The sequence below is a fragment of the Staurois parvus genome, unplaced genomic scaffold (assembly GCF_062004578.1).
Source record: "Staurois parvus isolate SC_StPar_1 unplaced genomic scaffold, SC_StPar_1.0 ptg000177l, whole genome shotgun sequence".
NCBI classification, from domain to species: Eukaryota; Metazoa; Chordata; class Amphibia; order Anura; family Ranidae; genus Staurois; species Staurois parvus.
Genome location: NW_028317973.1, coordinates 7,936,461 through 7,958,197, shown reverse-complemented (window position 1 = coordinate 7,958,197; position 21,737 = coordinate 7,936,461). Strand labels below are relative to the sequence as shown.

The 21,737-nt window shown below is 39.2% G+C and overlaps 2 protein-coding genes across 3 annotated transcripts in view; one reads left to right on the top strand and one right to left on the bottom strand.

Moving 5' to 3' along the window:
- LOC149462316 (cadherin-related family member 2-like) overlaps positions 1 to 5,065 on the top strand; it is a 140,158-nt gene extending 135,093 nt beyond the window's left edge. The window contains exon 31 of the mRNA XM_089677134.1: positions 3,380 to 5,065. Within this exon, the coding sequence (XP_089533260.1) occupies positions 3,380 to 3,490 (111 nt within the window). The 3' untranslated portion in view covers positions 3,491 to 5,065. The remainder of the gene's footprint in view (positions 1 to 3,379) is intronic.
- A 1,406-nt stretch (positions 5,066 to 6,471) lies between these two features.
- The window catches only part of LOC149462315 (uncharacterized), an 81,194-nt gene continuing 65,928 nt past the window's right edge, over positions 6,472 to 21,737 (bottom strand). For both annotated transcript variants that reach the window (XM_089677112.1, XM_089677114.1), the window contains exon 2: positions 6,472 to 20,206. In XM_089677112.1, the coding sequence (XP_089533238.1) occupies positions 17,528 to 20,155 (2,628 nt within the window). In that variant the 5' untranslated portion in view covers positions 20,156 to 20,206 and the 3' untranslated portion in view covers positions 6,472 to 17,527. The remainder of the gene's footprint in view (positions 20,207 to 21,737) is intronic.

The following is a 21,737-nucleotide window of genomic DNA, read 5'->3' as shown; positions in this document are numbered from 1 at the left end:
CGCTGTGTTACTTTAACTGACAATTGTGTGGTCATGCAACGCTGCACCCAAATGAAATGTACGTCCTTTTTTTCCTACGAATTGAGCTTTCATTTTGGTGGTATTTGATTGCCTGTGTGGTTTTTATTATTTGCTCTATAAAAAAAAAAGACCGACAATTTTGAGAAAAAATGTTTTTTCGATTTTTTGCTATGAAACATGTCCAGTAAAAAAAAAAACAAAAAAAACCAAATTTCATCATAAATTTAGGCCAAAATGTATTCTGCTACATGTCTTTGCTAACAAAAATCCCAAAACGTGTAATTAATCGGCTTACATGACAGTAATAGCATCTACAAATGGCGGTATAGATACTGGAAACTTTTTTTCTACTAGTCGCAACAAGCGACTTATAGTGGGACTGCGAGACTTCGGTGGACATTCTGACACTGGGGGGAACTGACTTGGTGTCACTGACATCCCCAGTGACACCAATACAGTGATCAGTGCTAAAAAAAAAAGCACTGACACTGTATTAATGGCACTGGGCAGGAAGGGGTTAACATGAGGGGGAATCAAAGGGTTAACTGTATGCAGGGAGTGTCTGTGTGCTTCACTGTAATCACACTGCTCTGAATGGCTGTGCTGTGCACAGCCATCCAGAGCAGTGTGCCCGAGCTGACAGGGAGGAGAACTGTTAGTAAACAAAACAGTCCTCCTCCCTGTCGGAGATGATCGGTAATCACCAGGCGCTTGCGGTGCACAGCCATCCAGAGCAGTGTGCCCGAGCTGACAGGGAGGAGAACTGTTAGTAGACAAAACAGTCCTCCTCCCTGTCGGAGATGCTCAGTAATTACCAGCGCCGGCGGTAATTACTGCCCAGAACCCGGTAATGTACAGCTGCGGCCGCAAATGCAACTCGCACATGCCCCCTACCTGGAAATGCAAAATCACATATATATATGTGATTTTATACATGTGATTTTGCGCACCCCTGCCCCCCCTGTAGCAGTATATCTGCTATAGGGCAGTGGGAAAGCAGTTAAACAATATGTAAACATTAACAATACCCAACAGTTATTCTGTCAGGCTTTACAATTAAATGTCAATACAGTGTGACAAAATGTGAGCACAACTAGGATTGCGAAATACCTGGGGAACCTTGGGAGGAAGTAAATAAACAAATCTGCAGCACGTACTACAACGTGGCAAGTGGTGGTCATGGTCAGATTGCACCTAACAGTGGGCATGGCTTAAAAGGGGAATGATTAACCAGGACCTTAGCTTAATCACTGTATACACTGCACACACAGTCTACCACAGTCCTTGTACCCACAAAATACTCTTAATCACTGAGCCAAAAGTGACAGTCTCAAAGACACACATAAACATCAGGACAAAGTACCATTTAAAAAAAAATGTTGATAAAAGGAGAGAGGGAATAAGGATGGAGAGAAAGAAGGTAGGAGATAGATAAGGGAGGAATAGATAATTGTGTGTGGGGGGAGGGAGAGGGGGGGTGTTCAATGTACAGAATGCTCACTTACCAATTATAGCCCCCCTAATCTTCCAGAAGCTCGGGCAGCAGCAGGAAACAGCTATGATCTAGAGCTGTGCACTGTTTCTAACAGTTGCCAATGCAGCCCCTTTCACAGACATTTGCATGCCTGTTGCATGCAGGGGGTGGACTGTGGGTGGGCACAGATGATAGAATATTGCACGCTGGTGGTCAGACCAATGTGACAGTCACAGGTGATAGGAGCAGGATGGGAGGCAGAATAGATACAGTCTTCGTCCTTTTGTAGCGTTCACAGAGTCTGGAGACCTCAGGCTCTGTCACACAAAGAAATGGACAGTTTCTTATCTCCATGGACTTTTACGTATAGAAGTAAGGTTTTTGTTTATAAACTGTCTGTGAAAATATAGATGGTTGGCAACTCAGGTGATCCCTTAAAAGGGGCACAACTTTAGACTTCTTCAGGCTGTGGATTTTCAAATGTTTCCCTCCTTGGCAGATCTCAAATTGCTGCAGTCCTGCTGTTCCACTTTTAATTGTTTCTGTAGTATGCGCAACACATGAAACCACCTTTTTCAAGCTCTTTCAAGAATGCATAGCCTATAAAATATGATACTGACAATTATGAAAGTGAGTACAGTGTGATAATTGGCTAATATAACTGAAATAAAAGTGGTGCATATTAACACCGTTAAGCAGTAGGTGTGACTGTGGCCACTGATACAAGATCAGTCAAGTAATTCTTTCTTAAGCTGACCATAGATAGATCGAGCTTCAACCATTTCAGCAGGGACTAGCTGAATTTAGATCCATATTTGGCCATTCCCCCTCAACGTGTATTCTGACAGTCCCACTGTCAGAACACTGGAGTACTGAAGAGGACTCCTCCATTCACCTTGTTTGTGGGAATGGGGGAATCCATTTGTTTTTTTTTGATCAGTCGACTGGCTGATCGAAACAAGAAACAAGACATCTATGGCTAGTCTTACTCCAGAGTCTGAAATGGAAATAAATAGAAACAAAAATAGAAAATGCCCCATACCCAGTAGGCTGTGCTGTATATTGCATACTTTAGACCCAATGCCCATTATGACTACATACACTGTGCTGTCCTTCTATTTAACAGGTATATCTTCAAAATTTTTAAAAAACCTAATATTTTTCCTTTAGTGTGTTCAAAATATAATCATTCAGAAAATTATGATATATTTCTTTATACTACACTATTTTCTGAAAATGTTATTGCAATACATAAAGCCAACCTCTGAATTTTAAAGTGATACTAGAGGTTCAGATGTTTTTTTTTTTAATAACAAATGTGTTATACTTACCCACTCTGTGCAATGGAGTAGGGAGCGTGGATGGGGCTGAGCTGCCCTCTGTGTGTTTTATAGAACAGGTCCTAAGGCAATGCAACTCCAAGCCACATGCATTGGAGTGCACCACAACGCACAGAAACACATTGGGGGAATTTACTAAATCTGGAGTACTTTGAATCTGGCAGCCATTCAGCTTCTAACATCAGCTTGCTTAATAAAACTTTGAGAATAAAGATTGGTTTCTGTGCAGAGCTGCACCAAATTTTGCACACTCCAGTTTTAGTAAGTCTCCTCGGTGTTGGTACACTGCATCAGAAGAAAAGTGGAATGATCAATTTATTGTCTTTTCTGGTGCATTGGAAGCCTATTCAAAATCAATAGGCTGCCTTAACACCCTTAACACTTTAATGCATGACACAACGTGCACCAGAATAGCAAAAGGAGAATGGGTCTTTAAAGTTGCTAGATATAAATCTTACATTTTAATAAGGCTCAGTTATTACATTTAGCAATGTATGCAGTGTCTATGATGGTCTTATGCTGCCTTTTTTTTCTTTTTCTGCAGAATTTTGCTCCTTCCACTTCTAAAGATGGGGAAGAACCTTTGGCAGCTGCTCTTAATGAGAGACAAAAACTGTCATATAATAATACAGCTTTGGACACAACTGACCTGTAACTTGTCATAATAAGACATTGAAGCAAATCTGTTAATTTACCTCTCCACCCACTACTGTAAACTAGGCAGACTCTGTGCATAATCTACCCTTAGCAGGATTGCCCAGTTCCCTGATCCATGCCACCGCCACCCTGAAAAGTCACATGTGGGAGAAGCCTTGAGCAATGCGTTATGGGAGAGCAGCTAGTTTGTCATATACCTCCAATTACTGAGATTTTAGACCAGGCAGTGAATTGGAGTTTGAAGTGGTGATACTCAGGGGTCTATAAATGTTTTCACACAGGAGTCACATAACTGTCACCCAAAATGCACATATTTTTCTAATTGGATTATTTTGGTTATCTCCCACCTTGACCACTGCAACACTTTTCTCACTGGCCTATCTCCACACAGGCTATGTCCTCTCCAGTCCATCATGAATGCAGCTGCTAGACTCATTCACTTTACTAACCAATCTGTGGCTGATGCCCCACTCTACCAATCCCTCCACTGGCTTCCATTAGCTCAATGTATAGAATTGAAAATACTAACTACAACATACAAAGCTATCCACAACACTGCCACCAGCTACATCACCAATCTTATCTCAACATGTGTCACAAATTGTTCATTCTGCTTGTCCTTCTCCTTAGCTCTCTGGTCACCTCTCCCCCCACCCCACCCCACAGTGCTTGCCTCGAGGACTTATCCAGAACCTCTCCCATCCCCCAAGACTCCCTACCCCAATCTGTCTGGTTATCTCCTACTCTATCCACCTTTAGGGTGAACCCAGAAAACTCATTATTGAGAGAAGTCTACCCCACCTCCACATGAAAACGGTACATTAACCACCTCTATCAGCTCTTCTTTCACGACCATTACCTTTTGTACCACCTCCCCCTCCCTTTTAGATTGTAAGCTACAAAAGCAGGGTTCTTCTTGTAGCAATATGTTATATGCTGTGTATGGCCTCTAGGGGTCTCACTACTTAGATACTGGTACAACTGTGTTATTGCCTCTCTTTGGTTGTAGTTCTAGGCAGACACATGTATAATGGCAGCTAGAAGCACCTAATAAAATGTCTCCTGTTAACTACAGTGTGTGAGCATCTGAGCAGGATGGACTAACAGAACACTTCTAATCATCCTGTAATGACCTGTACCATCTCACTTTATTGTGTAAAGTGCTGCGTGGACTGTTGGCTGTATATGAATCATGTATAATAATTATTATTTGGAAACGTGTGAATCCCAGATGAAAACATTTATAAATAGACCCCTAAGTGTGAATTTAAGTACTAGAGAATGCCTTCTGCACAAAAGTGGAGTGGGATTAGTTTATATTTTTTTACTGACAGGTTTGCTTTAAGGATTTATTTAAATTTTCCATCATGTTACTAAAAATATAAATGTGTTAAATTTGTGTAATTTGAAATGTATATACTGCCAGATAAAGTAAGCTGTAAAGAAATATAAAAATAAATACACACACTAGAGAGCCATTTGCTATTAACTGCAAGGTCTTCATCATGTCTATTTCACAGCCTCTCTAAGGCCATATGTCATTAATATATTAACAATAAAGAATTATTATCTATGTGTGAGAGATAAGGTTATGAACAGTTTTCTGTTGATACACATTAAATGAAGGCACACTACTCTGAGCTATTTGTCCACCCAAAGGTATAACATGCAACTAGATCTTATTTCATGTCCTAACCATTAATGCAGTTCAAATACCATATATATTTTTTAGGTTAAATTTCTAGCTCAGTGCTCCAGTCTATGTTAGCTCCTGCAGTCTTGCATTCCTACCCTACTGATTACCGACTTCAGAGTGTATTTGACTACACTTGTTCATTGCCCACCCTGACCTTAGGCCTACCCTGTTTCTGAATCTGCCTGTTGACTACAAGCATGAAGCATGTAGGCAATTATACTTGTAATATATGCAGTAGTAGCACATGGACTAAAGTGAAATAAACCTCCTTATTAAAGAAGGTCCATTAAAGCATAGCACCACATTTCTCTTAAACTTTCCCACCCATCCCACAGCTACAATTTCTTTTATACCTGTATACAAATGAACCCACCTTTGATTCTTCCCTGCTTGCATCTGGTGCTATGTTATTATGTCCATTTAACCTGCAACCATTTTAGACTTAACTCCACCATCCCCAGCTGAATATACTTATCTTTTCTTCACTCCTCCGCCATGTCAAGAGCAGACGGAAATACCTGGTGTTGCATGGAGTATCATGTCTTACTAATGTGAATGTGCTGGGTCAATCACAGTGTAAGATATAACTTGAGCAAACTGTAGCAACCAGTGCAAAGGAAACTATACTCAAAATGAGACCCCTGTCTCCTGGACCTCTATGGAGGTCTGTAGAAGTCCCAAAAAAATTTTGGTCCATATTGACATGATAGCATGCCTCCCTATCACCTCAAACCGGTTTTCCCATTCTCTTCTGACATCAACAAGGCATTTTCATCCACACAACTGCCGTTCACTGGATATTTTCTCTTTTTCAGACCATTCTCTGTAAACCCTAGTGATGGTTGTGCATGAAAATCCCAGTAGATCAGCAGTTTTTGAAAAATTCAGACCAGCCCATCTGGCACTAAAAATCATGCCACGTTCAAAGTCACTGAAATCACCTTTCTTCCCCATTCTAATGCTCTGTTTGAACTTCAGCAAGTCGTCTTCACCGTGTCTAGATGCCTAAATGCATGAAGTTACTGCCATTTGATTGGTTGATTAGTAATTTGTGTTACCAAGCAACTGAACAGGTGTACCTTATTAAGTGGCCGGTGAATGTAATTTGTTACTGTGGATATTCTTATTCATGAAATATTGACTATTGTGTTACATGTACCAATCAGATTTAGGCAATGACATCACATTTCAGAAGGAGCTATGGGGATAGGATATTTTTCTACAGAACACAAACACTTATCGTTATATATGTAGAAGCAAAGCCAAAGAAAGACAAGAAAAAAGATGTTTTCAAGATTTTATTAACCAACGTCCAGCTCTACAACTTTTACCCACAACAAAGTGGATAGGGAAAAAGAAGGAAAAAGACAGGAATACAGCATTTCACTATATCACATTAAAATAATTAAAAGGGACTATATGGCACATGTTAGAACTTCACATTTTAATTAGAACAGCAAAGAAGGAGGAATGGAAAACAGCTGCTGAAACTACAGACACATTAAAGATAGAGAGAGACAGCTGCCTGGCTGGTACCAATCTGTCACTGGGGCTAAGGCAAATTGTTAAAGCAGACCTATTGTCAACATATGAACCCCTCCCCAACCACCTGCACTGATAACCTGCCCAACCCACTTCATTAAGTCACTGAACTCTTACTTTTGCTTTCCAAAACCATTGCACCAGCATCCCATGGAGGCCAGTCATTGACCAAATGCCTAAACATCCATGTACATGATCTCTACTGAAGAGGGCCCAGCCAGTCTAATTCTTGGTCTTGTCCTTCAGCAGAATTCTAATGCCTGAATGACCACCACAGAAAGCCAGATGATAATTTTTTGCTGTAAAATTACTTATTTTGTTGCTTCTGCTATGTTTTATGGTTTTAATTGAATGAGGTGAGCAGGATACCAGGAAGGAAATATTATTTTAAAGACAGGTCTGCTTTAAGATCGAAACCAACATTACCAAGATGATAATGTCCTGTACAATAATAATAATGATGCTTCAATATAACGTACACAGAGAAGTTCTGCCGAATTAAAGCCATCATACAATACTTTAATGATAACATCATTGAGATTGTATTTTAATACCTAATTAAGTGATGGTATGTTCTTTTTATGCTCAGGAATAAAGGAACAGTTACATTTTAAATGAACAGTTGCCCTTGGATGTGACTAATGATTCCTTTTTACAGTCTTCAAATTCAACAAAGCTAAAACTTACATTTAACATCAATGCAGAACCCTATTTTTAGTAGCCAAAGCGTTGGTGGTTACTCCTCCAGTTAAAAGTAAGAGCACTTTACTTCTCATGATCTAAACCTGTGATGTTTTGCATTGAATTACCTGATTAGATTAAACAAAGAGGCACGTTAGAGTTTGATCACCTTTAGGTATACATCAGAGATGATCTTACTCCTGATTGTCTGTCTCTGCTATTATTCACATTATACCATATAAAATGCAGTCTATCATCTCCCATGTGAAAAAGTGCCAATGCTCCTAAGACATATTATAAGCCTGCAGGCAAAGAAGATATGCATGCAAAAATGTAGGATACATTAGGAGCACAGGCCAGTATTAAGTCTGTTATTTGTTACAGCTATGTACAAAGGTAATACACTCTCAAATTTCAAGGTCTGAGGTAATGTTTTATTTCATTAGCAATTCTGTCTATGATCTTCACTCAAGTGATAATGGTCATTTACATAAAAGCATCGCATCATGTCTGCCTATCTCAACAATCATATGATAGAATTTCAAGCCCTACCAACTGAATTTAATGTAATGCAAAATTTAGCTTCACCTCGCATGTTAAGACTGGACCATCAGATCAAATACCAAGTTCTGCATAATATCCAGATTGTGTGAGAACAACACTCTTGACTGTTCAATAGCTTAGCAAATGAGTATTAGTAGTGGGCCCTCTATGTCCTTTACTCATTCATTTCCAGATCAAGTCTAAAATGACAAACGTCTTGATAACTGGACCTTGTGTGATGATAGGACAGGGACATCACCTTGACCCCTAGTTCCAACCAACATATTTTGTACAGGCAGCCTTCCAGTCACCTTACTATGTAGAGTATAAAGACTTGGATGGAAGTGATTGCCCTTAGTTGAAGTTAAGCTTAGTTAATTTTCTGTTTGATCTGTATTTACAACAAAGATTCCCCCAGAAGACTTGGTTCATCTCATTTAAAATAAAGAACTGGGTTTGTGATCCAGCCTTTTACTATGTTGTTAAGTCCTCTAGGTTCCTGAGATAATCAGCATCATCAACCTAGCCTCATTGCAAAAGTAATGCTAAAAGTGATCTTCACAGTTTTGTCAGTTTGTTTTCCAAACAACTTTCCAGCAAAAATGGCTGTGAACAATTAAGTATAAATCTCTTTGTACACTATTCACACAAACACTTGATAATACCTAAAATAATATTGGTTGCAGCTTTACCTGCTCTTCAGGCACTCTGGCAGGCAATGCTCAATCTATATAACATTTATGGTGTTAAAGTCTAAGTTGATTTCTCTACATGGACCTTATGGTCTTCAGCCATTAATCTCTCTAAATCAATGCCTCACAACATCTTTTGCTTTTCATTTAATCATGTAGAAGTTTTCGTTCTATTTTCAAAACAGTACAACTCAGATTCAAAAAAATAAAATAATGTAAAGTGTAAAGACTCAAGTAGCCGCTCAAAACAATATTATCACACTCTATCAAGTAAGCTAAATAATAGTTTTATCAAAGACGGAAAACATATTTTTTTAGTGCAATGGGCTAAGGTGTCTACTTTCTAGAAATAGATACACAAAACATTTGTACAACATAGTGGATAGCTAATGTGTTTACGTTTCAATACTGATACACACAAACAGTTGGAATGGAAACTGACAGAAGAGACCAAGCTTTTAAAAACTTCAAGGACTGTTATTGGACCATTGTAGCAATCATCCAATAGAGTAAGCAGACATCATGTACTTCCTAGAAAATCTTAGCATGTGCTGTTTTAGTTTAAATACTGCTACATTTATTCTCCTTTCCAAAAATGTCCTAAAACATCTTAAACTCCTTTAAACAGTGATTTGCACTTGTCAGTCAGCCCAGATCAAATTGGATATTTAGACTTCAGATAGCAGCAGTTTGTTTTATTTTTGTGGAACTTAGTTCAGTGTTACATTTTGAACATTACGTTCACTATTATGTGTATATGTGTACATTAAAAAAATTCACATACTGTAGTTTGCCTTAGGTTTAATATTATATATATATATATGACATATTGTCATCAATAGCCCAACAAGTCAGTAAAATATGTGCAAGAAACCATGCAAAGTGTGTAAGGGATTTAATTAATTGTCATATTTTAAATGATCATTTATCATCTTGTAGCTTACATCCAAAACAAGGCCAAAAGCACATCATATAAGCGGGTAAGAACCGTTCCTACTATCAGATGTTATTTCACATGACATAAACTAGCATCCCAGTGTTTGCAATTTTGTTTCCTAAAATGTCTCCCCACTTTTTTTTTAAGAATTTCTGGGAGGATGCTTCCTTTAGAACAGTGTGTTTGTTTGGAATTTGGCCTCCCAGGATGTGTCCCAACTTTCCTTTGAGAATGTTTCAATGGATTTAAAACTGTACATATTTGGAATTTGGTCTCCCAAGATGTGTCTCCACTTTCCTTCAAGAATGTATAGGAGGATGCTTCTTTTAAAACAGTGTGTGTGTGTGTGTTTGGAATTTGGTCTCCCTAGATGTGTCCCCACTTTCCTTCAAGAATGGATACTATCTTTTAAACAGTGTCTGTGTCTTGGGAATGGCAGTAGCTATTCTTGACCCTAGGAGACTAGATGGTCATCAGCCTCCACTGAAGTCCTCTGAGAACTTCCATGTCTTATTCGTGCATTTTAGAAAGCTTCCTATTCCTCCTTTCCACTCAAAGTAACATATACAGAGGTAGTAAAAAATTTACAATTACATACTTTACAAAAAGAATGATGCTATATTGCCTCTTAACCTACAACAAGCTAAAATGTTAGCTCTCTTTTAATGGACACCACAAAAATGGGCATTACCTTTTCCAAGGTGCTACCTGGCCAGTTTCCACTTTAGCTACACTAAAAGGCATGTTCTTATGCTTATAAGTTATTCTATGAACATCTAACCCAGCCTTTTTAACACAGAGGAACCCTTGAAATAACTTTCTGGTCTCATGGAACCCCTGCTAAAACTGACTATATCTACAACTCATGATACATTAGTGTGATGCTCAGTGAGAAGAATGCTTCTTACACTTGTGGTCATTTTGAAGAATTAGCCCCTTACTGATAGCTAAACAGACGAACAGTGTCAGTGGGAGCTTCTCTGAGAGGCAGAAATTGCATTTTACTCAAGGAACCCCTAGCAACCTCTGGAGAAACCCTAGGGTTCCATGGAACCCTGGTTGAGAAACCCAAGTCTAACCATTTTGCCCTGTAACATATTCTGCTAATCAGCTTATTGTAATACTTGCTGATATTAGAGAAGATTGTAAGCTTCTAAAACATCCCTCTTATTTATTAATCCCATAATGTGCCTCTGAATGGTGAACCATATTGTTGTAAAGCTGGAAAGCTACAGAGGACCTAAATGAACAGGACTGGACAGGAGGTCTGATAAAGGGTACACTGTCACCATTATCCACAACAGGCTTTTGCTATACTCCCATTATGGGCCCTTAAGCCCTCTGATGCTCACATGCCATATATAAATAAAATGCCCAACTCAACATGATTAACATTCTATTCTCCTTTTACAGGTCCTGTCTTTATATGGCGCAATGATTGTTTAGTGCAGTAGTTTGTATATTAGGCACAATCTAAAAAGATACATTTATGTTTGCTGCAGAAGTTGATTGCATATTAGGTTTGGGCAGGGTATGTTCAATAGCATTTATTTGATGCTTGCCATGAGTTGTTGTTTTATGGAATGCAGTAGAAGAGAGGTAAAAATAGAAATGTTTCCTGTGGGATGATATACACAAGCATTACCAAGTTCAAACACAACACAGTGCACTGTGTTTCTCCTCCATGAAGGCAGCCTGTTCTATTTTCATCTATTTGTTTAACTATGCATATATTAAGCCTGACACAACTGGTTAATTTCTGAAAGTCAGAAGTTCAGGGAGAGGCTGACAGTTATTTCAAAGGGGATAGTATACATCTTTCAACCCCATTAGATCCCAGCAGTCTACTTCTATTTGTTTAGAACACATGCCGCGGCTGCATGCTCGAAAACTAGCTGTTATTGCCTTGCAAGAATATATTTTTGCTGTCTGATCTTCATCACAATAAAACTGTATGGGCAGCTTTTATATATATATAATATTTCAAAATTTTTTGGCCAAATGTGTGATTACATTGAAAAACACCCACAAACTACTAAAATAAATGTAAACAAAAGAGATGACATAAATACCCCTTTTACCCTTCTTGAGGGAGGTTACTCTAATTTAGGTGCTAAACTTCTTCAGATACACAGAAGTGACTCTTCTGCCATGGCAATTGTTTTTAGTTTTGCAGTCTAAGCAAGGATATGTAAGTAGCATAGCAATTTTATAATTTGATAGTGAAAACACTTCTTGAAAACTTGTAATCATTTGACTTCTAGGAGCATCACAAAATTTGAGCATGGTTTATGACCACTTCAATACAGATTCCATTATTTACAGTGGGTATAGAAAAGAATAAGCCCCCTCTAAAATAATCAAATTTTGTTGCTTTGCAGCTTGAAATTAAGACAGAGACAGTTTTTGTTTTATTCAGCTGTATTTACTCAGTGCAACTTATACCATCCAAGTGAAAGATATAACATTAACATGTCAGAATAAAATATTCAAAAACAGAATCACTGAGTTGGAAAAAGGATCACCCTCCTCCTAAAAATGACTTGTAATCTCAATCAGGTGTAGCTAATCGCCTTCTAAATATCACACAAAGCCATTTGACTTTTAACTGTGATCATTTGTGGTCATTTTGCTTAGATCAGCATGAAAAGAGCTTTCCTGGAGCATTTCTGTCCCTGGTAGTGCAATTGAAGCAAACAATCAACTATGGGTGGCAAGGCACTGTCAATAGATCTCTGGGATAAAGTCGTGGAAAGGCACAAGTCAGCAGATGGATACAAAAAAAATTCAAAGGCTTTATCAATGCCTAGAAGCACAGTGAAGTCTACTATTAAGAAGTGGAAGGTATTTGGTACCACACAGACCCTCCCTGGATCAGGACGTCACTCCAAACTGGGTGAAAGAGCCAGGAGGAAACTGGTCAGAGAGGCTTCCGAGAGGTCTACAGCAACTGTGAAGCAGTTGCAGGAATTTATGACAAGGAGTGGCCATTGTGTGCATGTGACAACAATATCACATATTTTCCACAAATGTGGCTTGTATGGGAGGGTTGCAAGAAAAAAGTCACTCCTCAAGAAAGGCCACATTCAGTCATGACTGAGCTTTGCCAAAATGCACCTTGAAGATTCTGAGGCCGCATGGAAAAAGGTGTTATGGTCAAATGAGACAACAATTAAATTATTTGGCCTCAACACTAATTGATATGTTTGGTGGAAATCCAATGCAGCGCACTATCCAAATAACAAACATTCCTACAGTAAAACATGGAGTTGGTAATATCCTGTTATGGGGGTGTTTCTCTGAAGCAGGGACTGGAGCAATTGTCAGGATAGAAGGAAAAATGAATGGGGCAAAATACTGTCAAATTCTTGAGGTAAATCCGCTGCCCTCTGCCAGAAAGTTGTCAATGGGAAGAAGGTTTAGCTTCCAACATGATAATGACCCAAAGCACACAGCAAAAATGACCACACAGTGGTTGAAGGAGAAAAAAGGTGAATGTCATTGCATGGCATAGTCAGAGCCCACACTTAAACCCCATTGAAAATCTGTGGAATAACTTGAAGACCTGCAGACTACCAACGGTCATCAAATTTAACTGAACTTAAGCAGTTCTGCAAATAAGAGTGGGCAAATATTGCAAAGTCTATATGTGCAAAGTTAGCAGAGACATATGCCAACAGACTAAAGGATGTATGCAATTAAAGCAAAAAGTGGTTCAACAAAATACTGACACAAGGGGATGATCCTTTTTCCAACTTGGTGTTTCTGTTTTTCTTTTTTCTGGCATGTTGGTGTTATATCTTTCTGTTATATGTTGCACTGAGTAAATATAGCTGGATAAAACAAAAACTGTGCCTGTCTTCATATCATACTGCAAAGCAATATAATGTGATTATTTTAATGGGGGTGGTTCTTTTCTATATCCACTGTATAAGCCTGGTCACAGCGCAAATATGTTGTCACTAAATTAACCTTGCAGGTACTGAATTAATAACTGGAAAAGACAAGAGGACAAAAAGGATATCTAATCCTATAAAAAGAAATAACATATGTGACCATATGACAATAGGGATCACATGCATTAAAGTGCAGTTTTATTTGTTTTCCATACCAATTATGTTTAAAAATTTGGGTGGAGGTGTAGACAGAAACAAAGGTGTCGATAGAGAATAGAAGGGTTCGATGACATAGTGTTGGCGGACCCCTATCAGGGGTTAGGTTGTAGGTGGCAATGAAAGTGGTATGAAATAGGTAAGAGGAGATGCAGCAAAGAGCAGGGTCTCAGAGGCCAAGGGAGTGGAGTTTTTTGAGAAGGAGCAAGAGGAGCAACTGTATCAAAGGCAGCAAAAAGGTCTAATGGTAAGAGTATGGAATAGTGGCCATTGGTTTTAGTAGACAGTAAGTAGTTAGTGCTTCTTAGAAAGGCTGCTTCTGTGGCGTGTTGTGTGTGAAAGCCAGACTGAAAGGGGATCAAGAAGGTTGTTATCATTGAGGTGGTTGTAAACTAGATATTTTTGGGGAAAAGACATGAGTCTTAGGCTGTTCACACTCGTGGGGTCCAGCAAGGGTTAGGGAAGATGCCAGTATAGAAGGAGATATTGAAAATGTGAGTATTAGAATACAGAATTGAGCTAAAAGGTGACTGTAGTAGTTGTGAGGGAACTAGGTCCAGGGGGCAAGTTGCTAGGTGGGCATTTAAGAAAACCTTAGCAACCTCCTCTGTGGTAACATGTTTAAAAGAGAAAAATGTAAATGTAGCAATAGGCATGGCATGTTTAGTGAGGGGGATAACTGGACAGAGTAGATCTTACCACAAATTGCTTTATTCTTGTTTTTGAAATGATTGACAATCTCCCTGGCACTGAGTGAGTTAGTGGGTAGAAACAGTAAAGGATGAAGTAGAGAGTTAAAGCGATATAAAAATTTCAGTTTTTTATTAATTAATTAAATTAAAATAACAAACATGTCATACTTACCTGCTCTGTGCAATGGTTTCTCTTCTGGGGTCCCCTACAGCACTGCTGGCTCTTACCCTCTGCTGAGTGCCCACCATAGGAAGCCGCTTCCTATGTTGGTCACTTGTGTGGGCTCGCTCCCGAACTCTATTCAGATACACATCTCAGCCCCACCCCCTGCTCACTCGTTTTGACTGACAGCAGAAGGAACCAATGGCTTCTGCTGCTCTCAGCCAAGCCTGTTTCAGCCAGGAGAGGGGAGAAGAGCTGCTGCAGATGTGCACAGCGCTGGACCAAGATCAGGCTCAGGTGAGCAATTATGAGGGGTTGCCAGGGAAGCTACTCTTAAAAAGTTTTTTACTTTATTGAAGAGAATGCATTCAATTTAAAAAAATCTTTTACCTTTACAACCACTTTAAAGGTAGAAAAGAGTTGATCAGGAGTGTTTCCAGGGAGGATGAGAGTGAGTTGTGTAGACTGAAGTGTCCAGTTTGGGGCAGGACAAGGGTAGGATTTAGTCATAGAGGTAGTTTGTTGCAGGACAGAGAAGAGATAAAGTGGCAAAGGTTTCTGTTTGCTGGTTGGAGGGGTTAGGACACGGGTGTCAACCTGGCGGCCCTCCAGTTGTTGCCAAACAAGTCCCATGAGGCATTGCAAGAATGACAGTTACAAGCATGACTCCCAAAGGCAGAGGCATGATGGGACTTGTAGTTTGGCAACAGCTGGAGGGCTGCCAGTTTGACACCAGTGGGTTAGGAGGTTGAAGACAGGGAGAGCATGAAACAGATACAGTTGTGATAAGAGAGAGAAAAGGAGTGCTGAAGAGATTGCAAGAAGCGCAGAGGTGGGAGAACACAAGGTCAAGGATGTTGCCATTAAAATGAGTACAAGTGAGTGTTTATTGTTAGGTCAAGAGAAGAGGTTAGTCTGAGAAATTGAAAGGTAGGTAGAGTGTTAACATTTATAACAGGGATGTTAAAGTCATGAAGAATGCTAGTGGGTATTTCAGAGGACAGAACGTAGGGTAGACAGTAGAGAAATTGTAATGGAAGCTTGATAGCATTGCAGGAGGCTGATAGATCACAGCAATTCTCAGAGAAACTGGAGAAAAGAGACTAAAACAGCAAGCTTCAAAAAACAGGAGAGGCACAGAGAAGAAGAGCAGAGAAGAAATTGAGAAGGTTTACAACTTCACCTCCCTTTCATCTCATTGTACTGGTCTGAGGGCAATTGCCTTCCTGCCCCCTGGCCTTTCCCCCCACCATTCTGCCATATCTTATCAGAGCAGCAAAGAGTGCAATACACAGGTAAAATTAGCATGTTCCTTTCTAATGTATTTATCCATTATTTCATATTAAGGCTATTTTGAAACAGATCGAAATCACTGGTACACTGCCCATGTAAAACTGAACATGCATTGCACAATTATATAACAGTTCACATAAGCTCACGTGAATCACATTCTCTTTGTTACAGCTAAGCTGTCTCTTAAACCTCTTGCAAGTTATCCCTTGGTGTTAAAAATATAGACCTTCTCCCTAGTGTGTCTGATTGTCTCGGCTGTTTGTCAATAGTTTTTAGGCTGAGATATAATGTTCTCATCTGCAGAATGAAACATCTGTAAAGGAATATTTTTGTTCTGATGAAAAAATATTGTAGTGCAAGAAATTTGGTGACACGCATTGCGGACCAATATTTATGAAAATGCTAATTGCTTGGCTGTCATGCTGCTTCACTGGCTTCAGTACTTTCTATGTTAATGACGGAACAACTTTGCTTCTGTTGCATGCTTTTTCTGGGTATGTAGCAGAGAATGTAGTATGAGAACCAGATTAACCAGAGAAGTGGCATTTCCGGAAGGTAGACAGTCTCCATATTGTCACTAATGAACTAACATAAAAAGATTACTTCTGCAGCTAGATGGAAAAAAAATGGTAAAAAAGGTAAAATAAAAATTTACTTGTACACATAAGAAAGAGCACAGCGTTATCACAATAAACAATTGATTTGACATTAAATTCACCAGTCATTGGTTAGTTTGACTATTTAATGGTATAATCCTTTGTAGGAAGGTTTCTATCAGACAACCACCTACTACTGCTTGCGTATTGTATAGCCACTTTGCTCTGACATTTCATGAAAGGCATTTCATTATCTATTTCCATAACTGAGCTCTCATTAAGTTTTTGTGACTCACCAATGCACCTGTCAGTGCTATAGCTGGAGGCCACTGTAAAATCGGAGGCGGCAGCCTCCTGTCATCTCCTTGCCCTTAAAACACCTACCATACACACAAACACCACACATATTGAAACTATGGTGTGATGTAGAAATAATCGTGTAACTAGGAAATGGAGAATTGTTGTGCTTTTACTACAGCAAGATGGGCATGGAGTTAATAAGCATCCGAATGCCAAAATGACTAAGCAGCATGTACTTTCATCTTTTCCCCAAAGATTCAGACAACTGTACTGAAATAAGTGATCAATACTAAATTGGAAAATATCAGTTTCCACTGACTTATTGTTGTATGGTGAATTATCACCATTAAACAAGATATATGATCACCTTTATAGAAGGGATAAAATGACTGATTGATACGGAAATTTAGAAAAAAAAAGATATGTTGTAAATCTTAACATGTGTCATATTCACCAAGTGTAGAGAATCATTTATTTAATGTGCATAACATACTGTAATTTTAATAGTAAAAAGTGCTGAAAATAAAAGAACATCCTGTAACATGTTGTACATTCCAATTGCTCTACTCATCCCACCCCATTTCTTATGTAGCTTCAACAATCTTCACAATGGATTGTACCATTCTTAAGCCCGTTACTGATATCTGAAACAAGAACTGTTCCTTCGTCCAAATCACTTCAGTACAATATGTTTTGACCTCCATGTTAGCTATTCATTAACTTCTGTTTGTCAATCATCAACTGTATGCTTTGTTAAAAAGGCTTAAAATGGCTTAACTCTTATTATTTTAATCAACAGCAGGGGCAGCACGAGAGCAGCAACGTGGCCGCCTGTGGAAAAAGCTGCGGAAAGCACCAGGTTGCTGTTTGCTCTCACTCTTTACCACGGCACCTCTAACAGAACTACCTCGAGTATTTTGAGGTGTCATCACCTTTTCTCGCCTCCCATGTTCCTCAATCTGTTTTTCCAAGTGCTTCTGTATAGCCATGCCTAAAACCTCAACTTCCATTGAAGCTCCATATACTTCCCAGGTCATTCCTTTTTCATCCCAGCTGACCTCCCGTACTGGCTCTGGGTGACTTGGTTTGACTTCTTTCACGTGAACTTCGGGATAAGAAGCTCGAGGTGATTTTCCTCTTGGTGTCATTGGGTCAGTTGCAATTGATCTGGTTTCTACTGGAAAGGACACTTGCATCTCAGCATCTTTCATAGCTGGCTTTTCTAAAAGCTGCATTTGCAATGGTGAGGCTTGGCTTACCCCATCTGTGTGGAATACAAATGAACTTGATCCATCCAGTGGAATCATAGGACTTACAGCTATTGATGAACACTGTACCGTAATATCAGCTTGAGTTCCTACATCATGGTATTGTGGCTTTGTCTCTAATGACCTCTTTGGAAGTTCACTAATATTGCAAGAACCTTGCTTTTGAGTCTGGTCATGTTGCTTGTTCATTTGTTCTTCCTGAAAAGGAAATGATGAAGTCTCCTGCAAAAAAACAAAAGGACTGACAGCCACAGACACACATTCCACTTTGTGTTCAGCTTGTGTACCTGTATCCTCCTCAGGGGGCGTTATTTCAAATGAATATGTTTTAGGTAGCACATCCACACAACCCAATTCTTCTTTTCCTTTGGATGTAAGAGTTTCTTCTTTATTTTGGAAAGTAAAAGAAACTTCATCATGTGGTATTATTGGGCTCACTGCTATAGATCTATATTCTACTCTTGGTGTAGTTCTGGTAGCTTCATCAGGAGCCAAGAGCTCAAATGAGTATGTTTTTGGGAGATTATCTGCAGCTTTTGTGTTCTCATCTTTGTGTTCTGCCACAGGTGAAAGAGCTGCCTTTTCAGATGAGAACGTGAAAGAGGATGGTCCACCTGGAAGCACAATTGGACTGACAGCCACTGATACACATTGCACACTAGTGCCAGACTGTGTGTTTGCATTTTCATTGTGTGCACATTTTACACAAGTGGCTTGCCTGTCTGATATTCTGTCTCCACTTTGTTGTCCTGATTGAAATACGAATGAGGAAGAATCGCCTGGTGGGATAATCGGGCTAACTGCAACGGACACACACTCTGCTCTGGCCTGAGTCCCAACATCCTGACTGGGAGGTTCCAGTTCAACAGAACAGGTTTTATGTGTCACCTGACCTCCCAATGTGCCACCACAATCAGTTCTTAATGGATAAAATGTAAATGAAGATCCCTCCTGTATAATAATGGGACTCACAGCTATTGATTTATATTCCACTCCAACAGCACTGTGATTGATGCGTTCGGGTGAACAAATCCTTTGAAGGGTATCAGTTTTTCCGGCATCTGTCTTTTGAATTGTAGCAGATGCCTTTGGATCTTTTTGAGGTTGTGCACCATGATCTGTCTGAAATGTGAATGATGATGGGTCACCTGGTGGTATAATAGGGCTTACAGCTACAGACCTGTACCTTGTTTCTGTTCCACCATCGTGATTAGGAGGGGTGAGCTCAAAGGAATATGTTTTTGGTAGATCCTCTTTTTTGCCTTTCTCCTTATCATCAGTCCTTACTTCATATGTATTTTCACCACTTGATAGTGGAGCAATTGTTTGAAAACTGAAAGATGATTGTCCATCAGGTGGAACAATTGGGCTAACAGCAATAGATCTGTACTGTTTTTCTTCTGTATCATTCTGTCTATTTGACAGCATTGAGTCAGATATTTGTGTTTTTCCACTTAGTTCTCCATTGGAAAACTCCCTATATTCCACTGACCCCTCTACTTGGGTTCCTTCCTTAGTAATGATGTTTGTAACTTTGCCCAGTTCTGATTCTTCAGTTGTTTCTTTCTTGTAGCTTTGTAGGGAAATGTTTGCTAATGCATCTACTTGAGTTCTACAATCTCCAGGAACAATATCTGTGTTTGTTTCTAAAGAAGGTCTCACTTCTGTCACAATGGGAGCATTTATAGCTTGTCCTTTGTAATCCCTAATATTTTCAGAGTAACAGACATCTTTTCCAGCTGTTCCTATTACACTTGACACAGGAGTAATACTTGGACTCTGTATAAATGTCTCCAGTATATTGATATCAGACTTTTTAAAGTCTACTTGTCTCGATGAAGTCTGGTCTTCCCTGCCTTCATGAAAAGAATATGTGCTTGCAGCATCTACAGAAAAGTCTCTACGCACCTCTAAGATGCTATCTGCATCAGTGTCAAAGCTGAAGCTGCCTTCTGGAAATTCATGGTCTCCATGTACACTGACACAGAAGTTTCTCATGCAAAGATCCTCGCCATCCAACCCTGAATTATGTGCAGGATCTTCAGCCTGCCAGATCCTTGAAGATATAGGAGAACGCAGAGGAACATTCTCACTGGCACCATCAGGTCGTGACAACTGTAATCTTTGAGGCTCTTTAGGACTGCCCATCTCTGGACCAGGTCTTTTCCATAATATTTCAAAACTCCTCCTGAGAATATCCTGAAATAAAGTACAAAGAGGTAGAAAAGAAACATAAGTAGAGAAATATAAGAGAAAATGCACAGCAATGCAAATCTAACATCACAAAATTGTACATAATCTATGTACATGAGACATTTTTAGTTTTTGGTCAGTCACAGACCTAAATGAAACATTTAGAAAGTAGGCTGCTCAGTTGGGCTGTCAGTGTACACACATAAACATCTAGAAGAACTTTCCAGCTGATGAGTCCATTGAGGTACAAGTAACAGTCTCTCGATCTGGCCATTCTTGGCCAATCTAGGTGACAATGTCACATTTACAGATCAAGCTTTCTATTTGAACGCTTTACGCTAGAAAACCTGCTATGATCATTACTCATTATCATCTACATGCACTTCTCTCTCAGACAACAGTGTCTGAGGGCACTTAGATAGTATCTAAATATCTGCCTATAACCACCTTAACTCCTGAATTATTCTTAGAATATTATATTTAGATTAAGAGCTAACAAAACAATTGATATGATTTGATGCTTCACTACTGTCAAACACTAAAAACCCACCAAATTTCTAATTTTCACTTTCTGCAACTTGGTGGCTTGGTAAATCTATGTATGCTCCAGTATGTTTATATTTTTATGGGTTCTGATATCTTAGGTTTTGAAATGTAGATCAGTATACTCCAAATTGTAAACACCACTGTCTTTGATCTCACTATACCTTTTCACATACTTTATAAACTGCAGTTTGATAAAGAGGTTGCAAAGCACAAAATTAACTCAATTAGTCAATTGACTGCAATACAGTCCAGAAGCCTGCTAACGTAGGCTGCATTGTTTTAGCACCTTTACTCTTCAGCATTAAAGTGCAACAAAAGCCAAATAATTTTTTTAGTTTTGGATAGAATAGTGAGGGCTTAGACCCTCTGTTGGGTGGTTATTTCTGTATTTGTCACTGTGCAGTCATCGGATGTAACTGAGATAAACTAAACAGCAGGTCTTTCTTAACTGTGCGAAGGCTGCTTAAAACATCAAAATGTGAAATTTATTTTACAGTATATGGCCCACACAGACTCTGGGGGTGCCAGGTGAGAATGTCTGCCAGCCTGCTTGGTGCTCCCCTGGGTGTAAAAGACCAAAATAATGATGCTTTGGTGCCAACAGAATGCATGAATGTGTGCCATTTCTCATTTAGCCCTTTAGAACCTGAAATTCCTCCACTGAGAAAAAAAATGACAAGTGGCCTGGCTAAGGATATCAGACAAATAACATGTGCTTAACAAGCATGAAAATAACTTCAAATAATTACTCTTTGATTCCAACCCATGCAGGCACTTAGCAGTAAATTTAGTGTTGAATTTTTCAGATAAAGTACCTTGCAGTCAAGACCCCGATGCTGTGACTAGTGTGCCAGGACCAGTAAGAAAGGAAACTGTTCTGGCAGGGGACAGCACAGAAAAAAATTGGTTGGTCTGAACCCGTGTTCCAGTGAATAATGTACTAGGTATGAGAATTATTAAATATTCCTCAATATATGCACAAATTTGTACA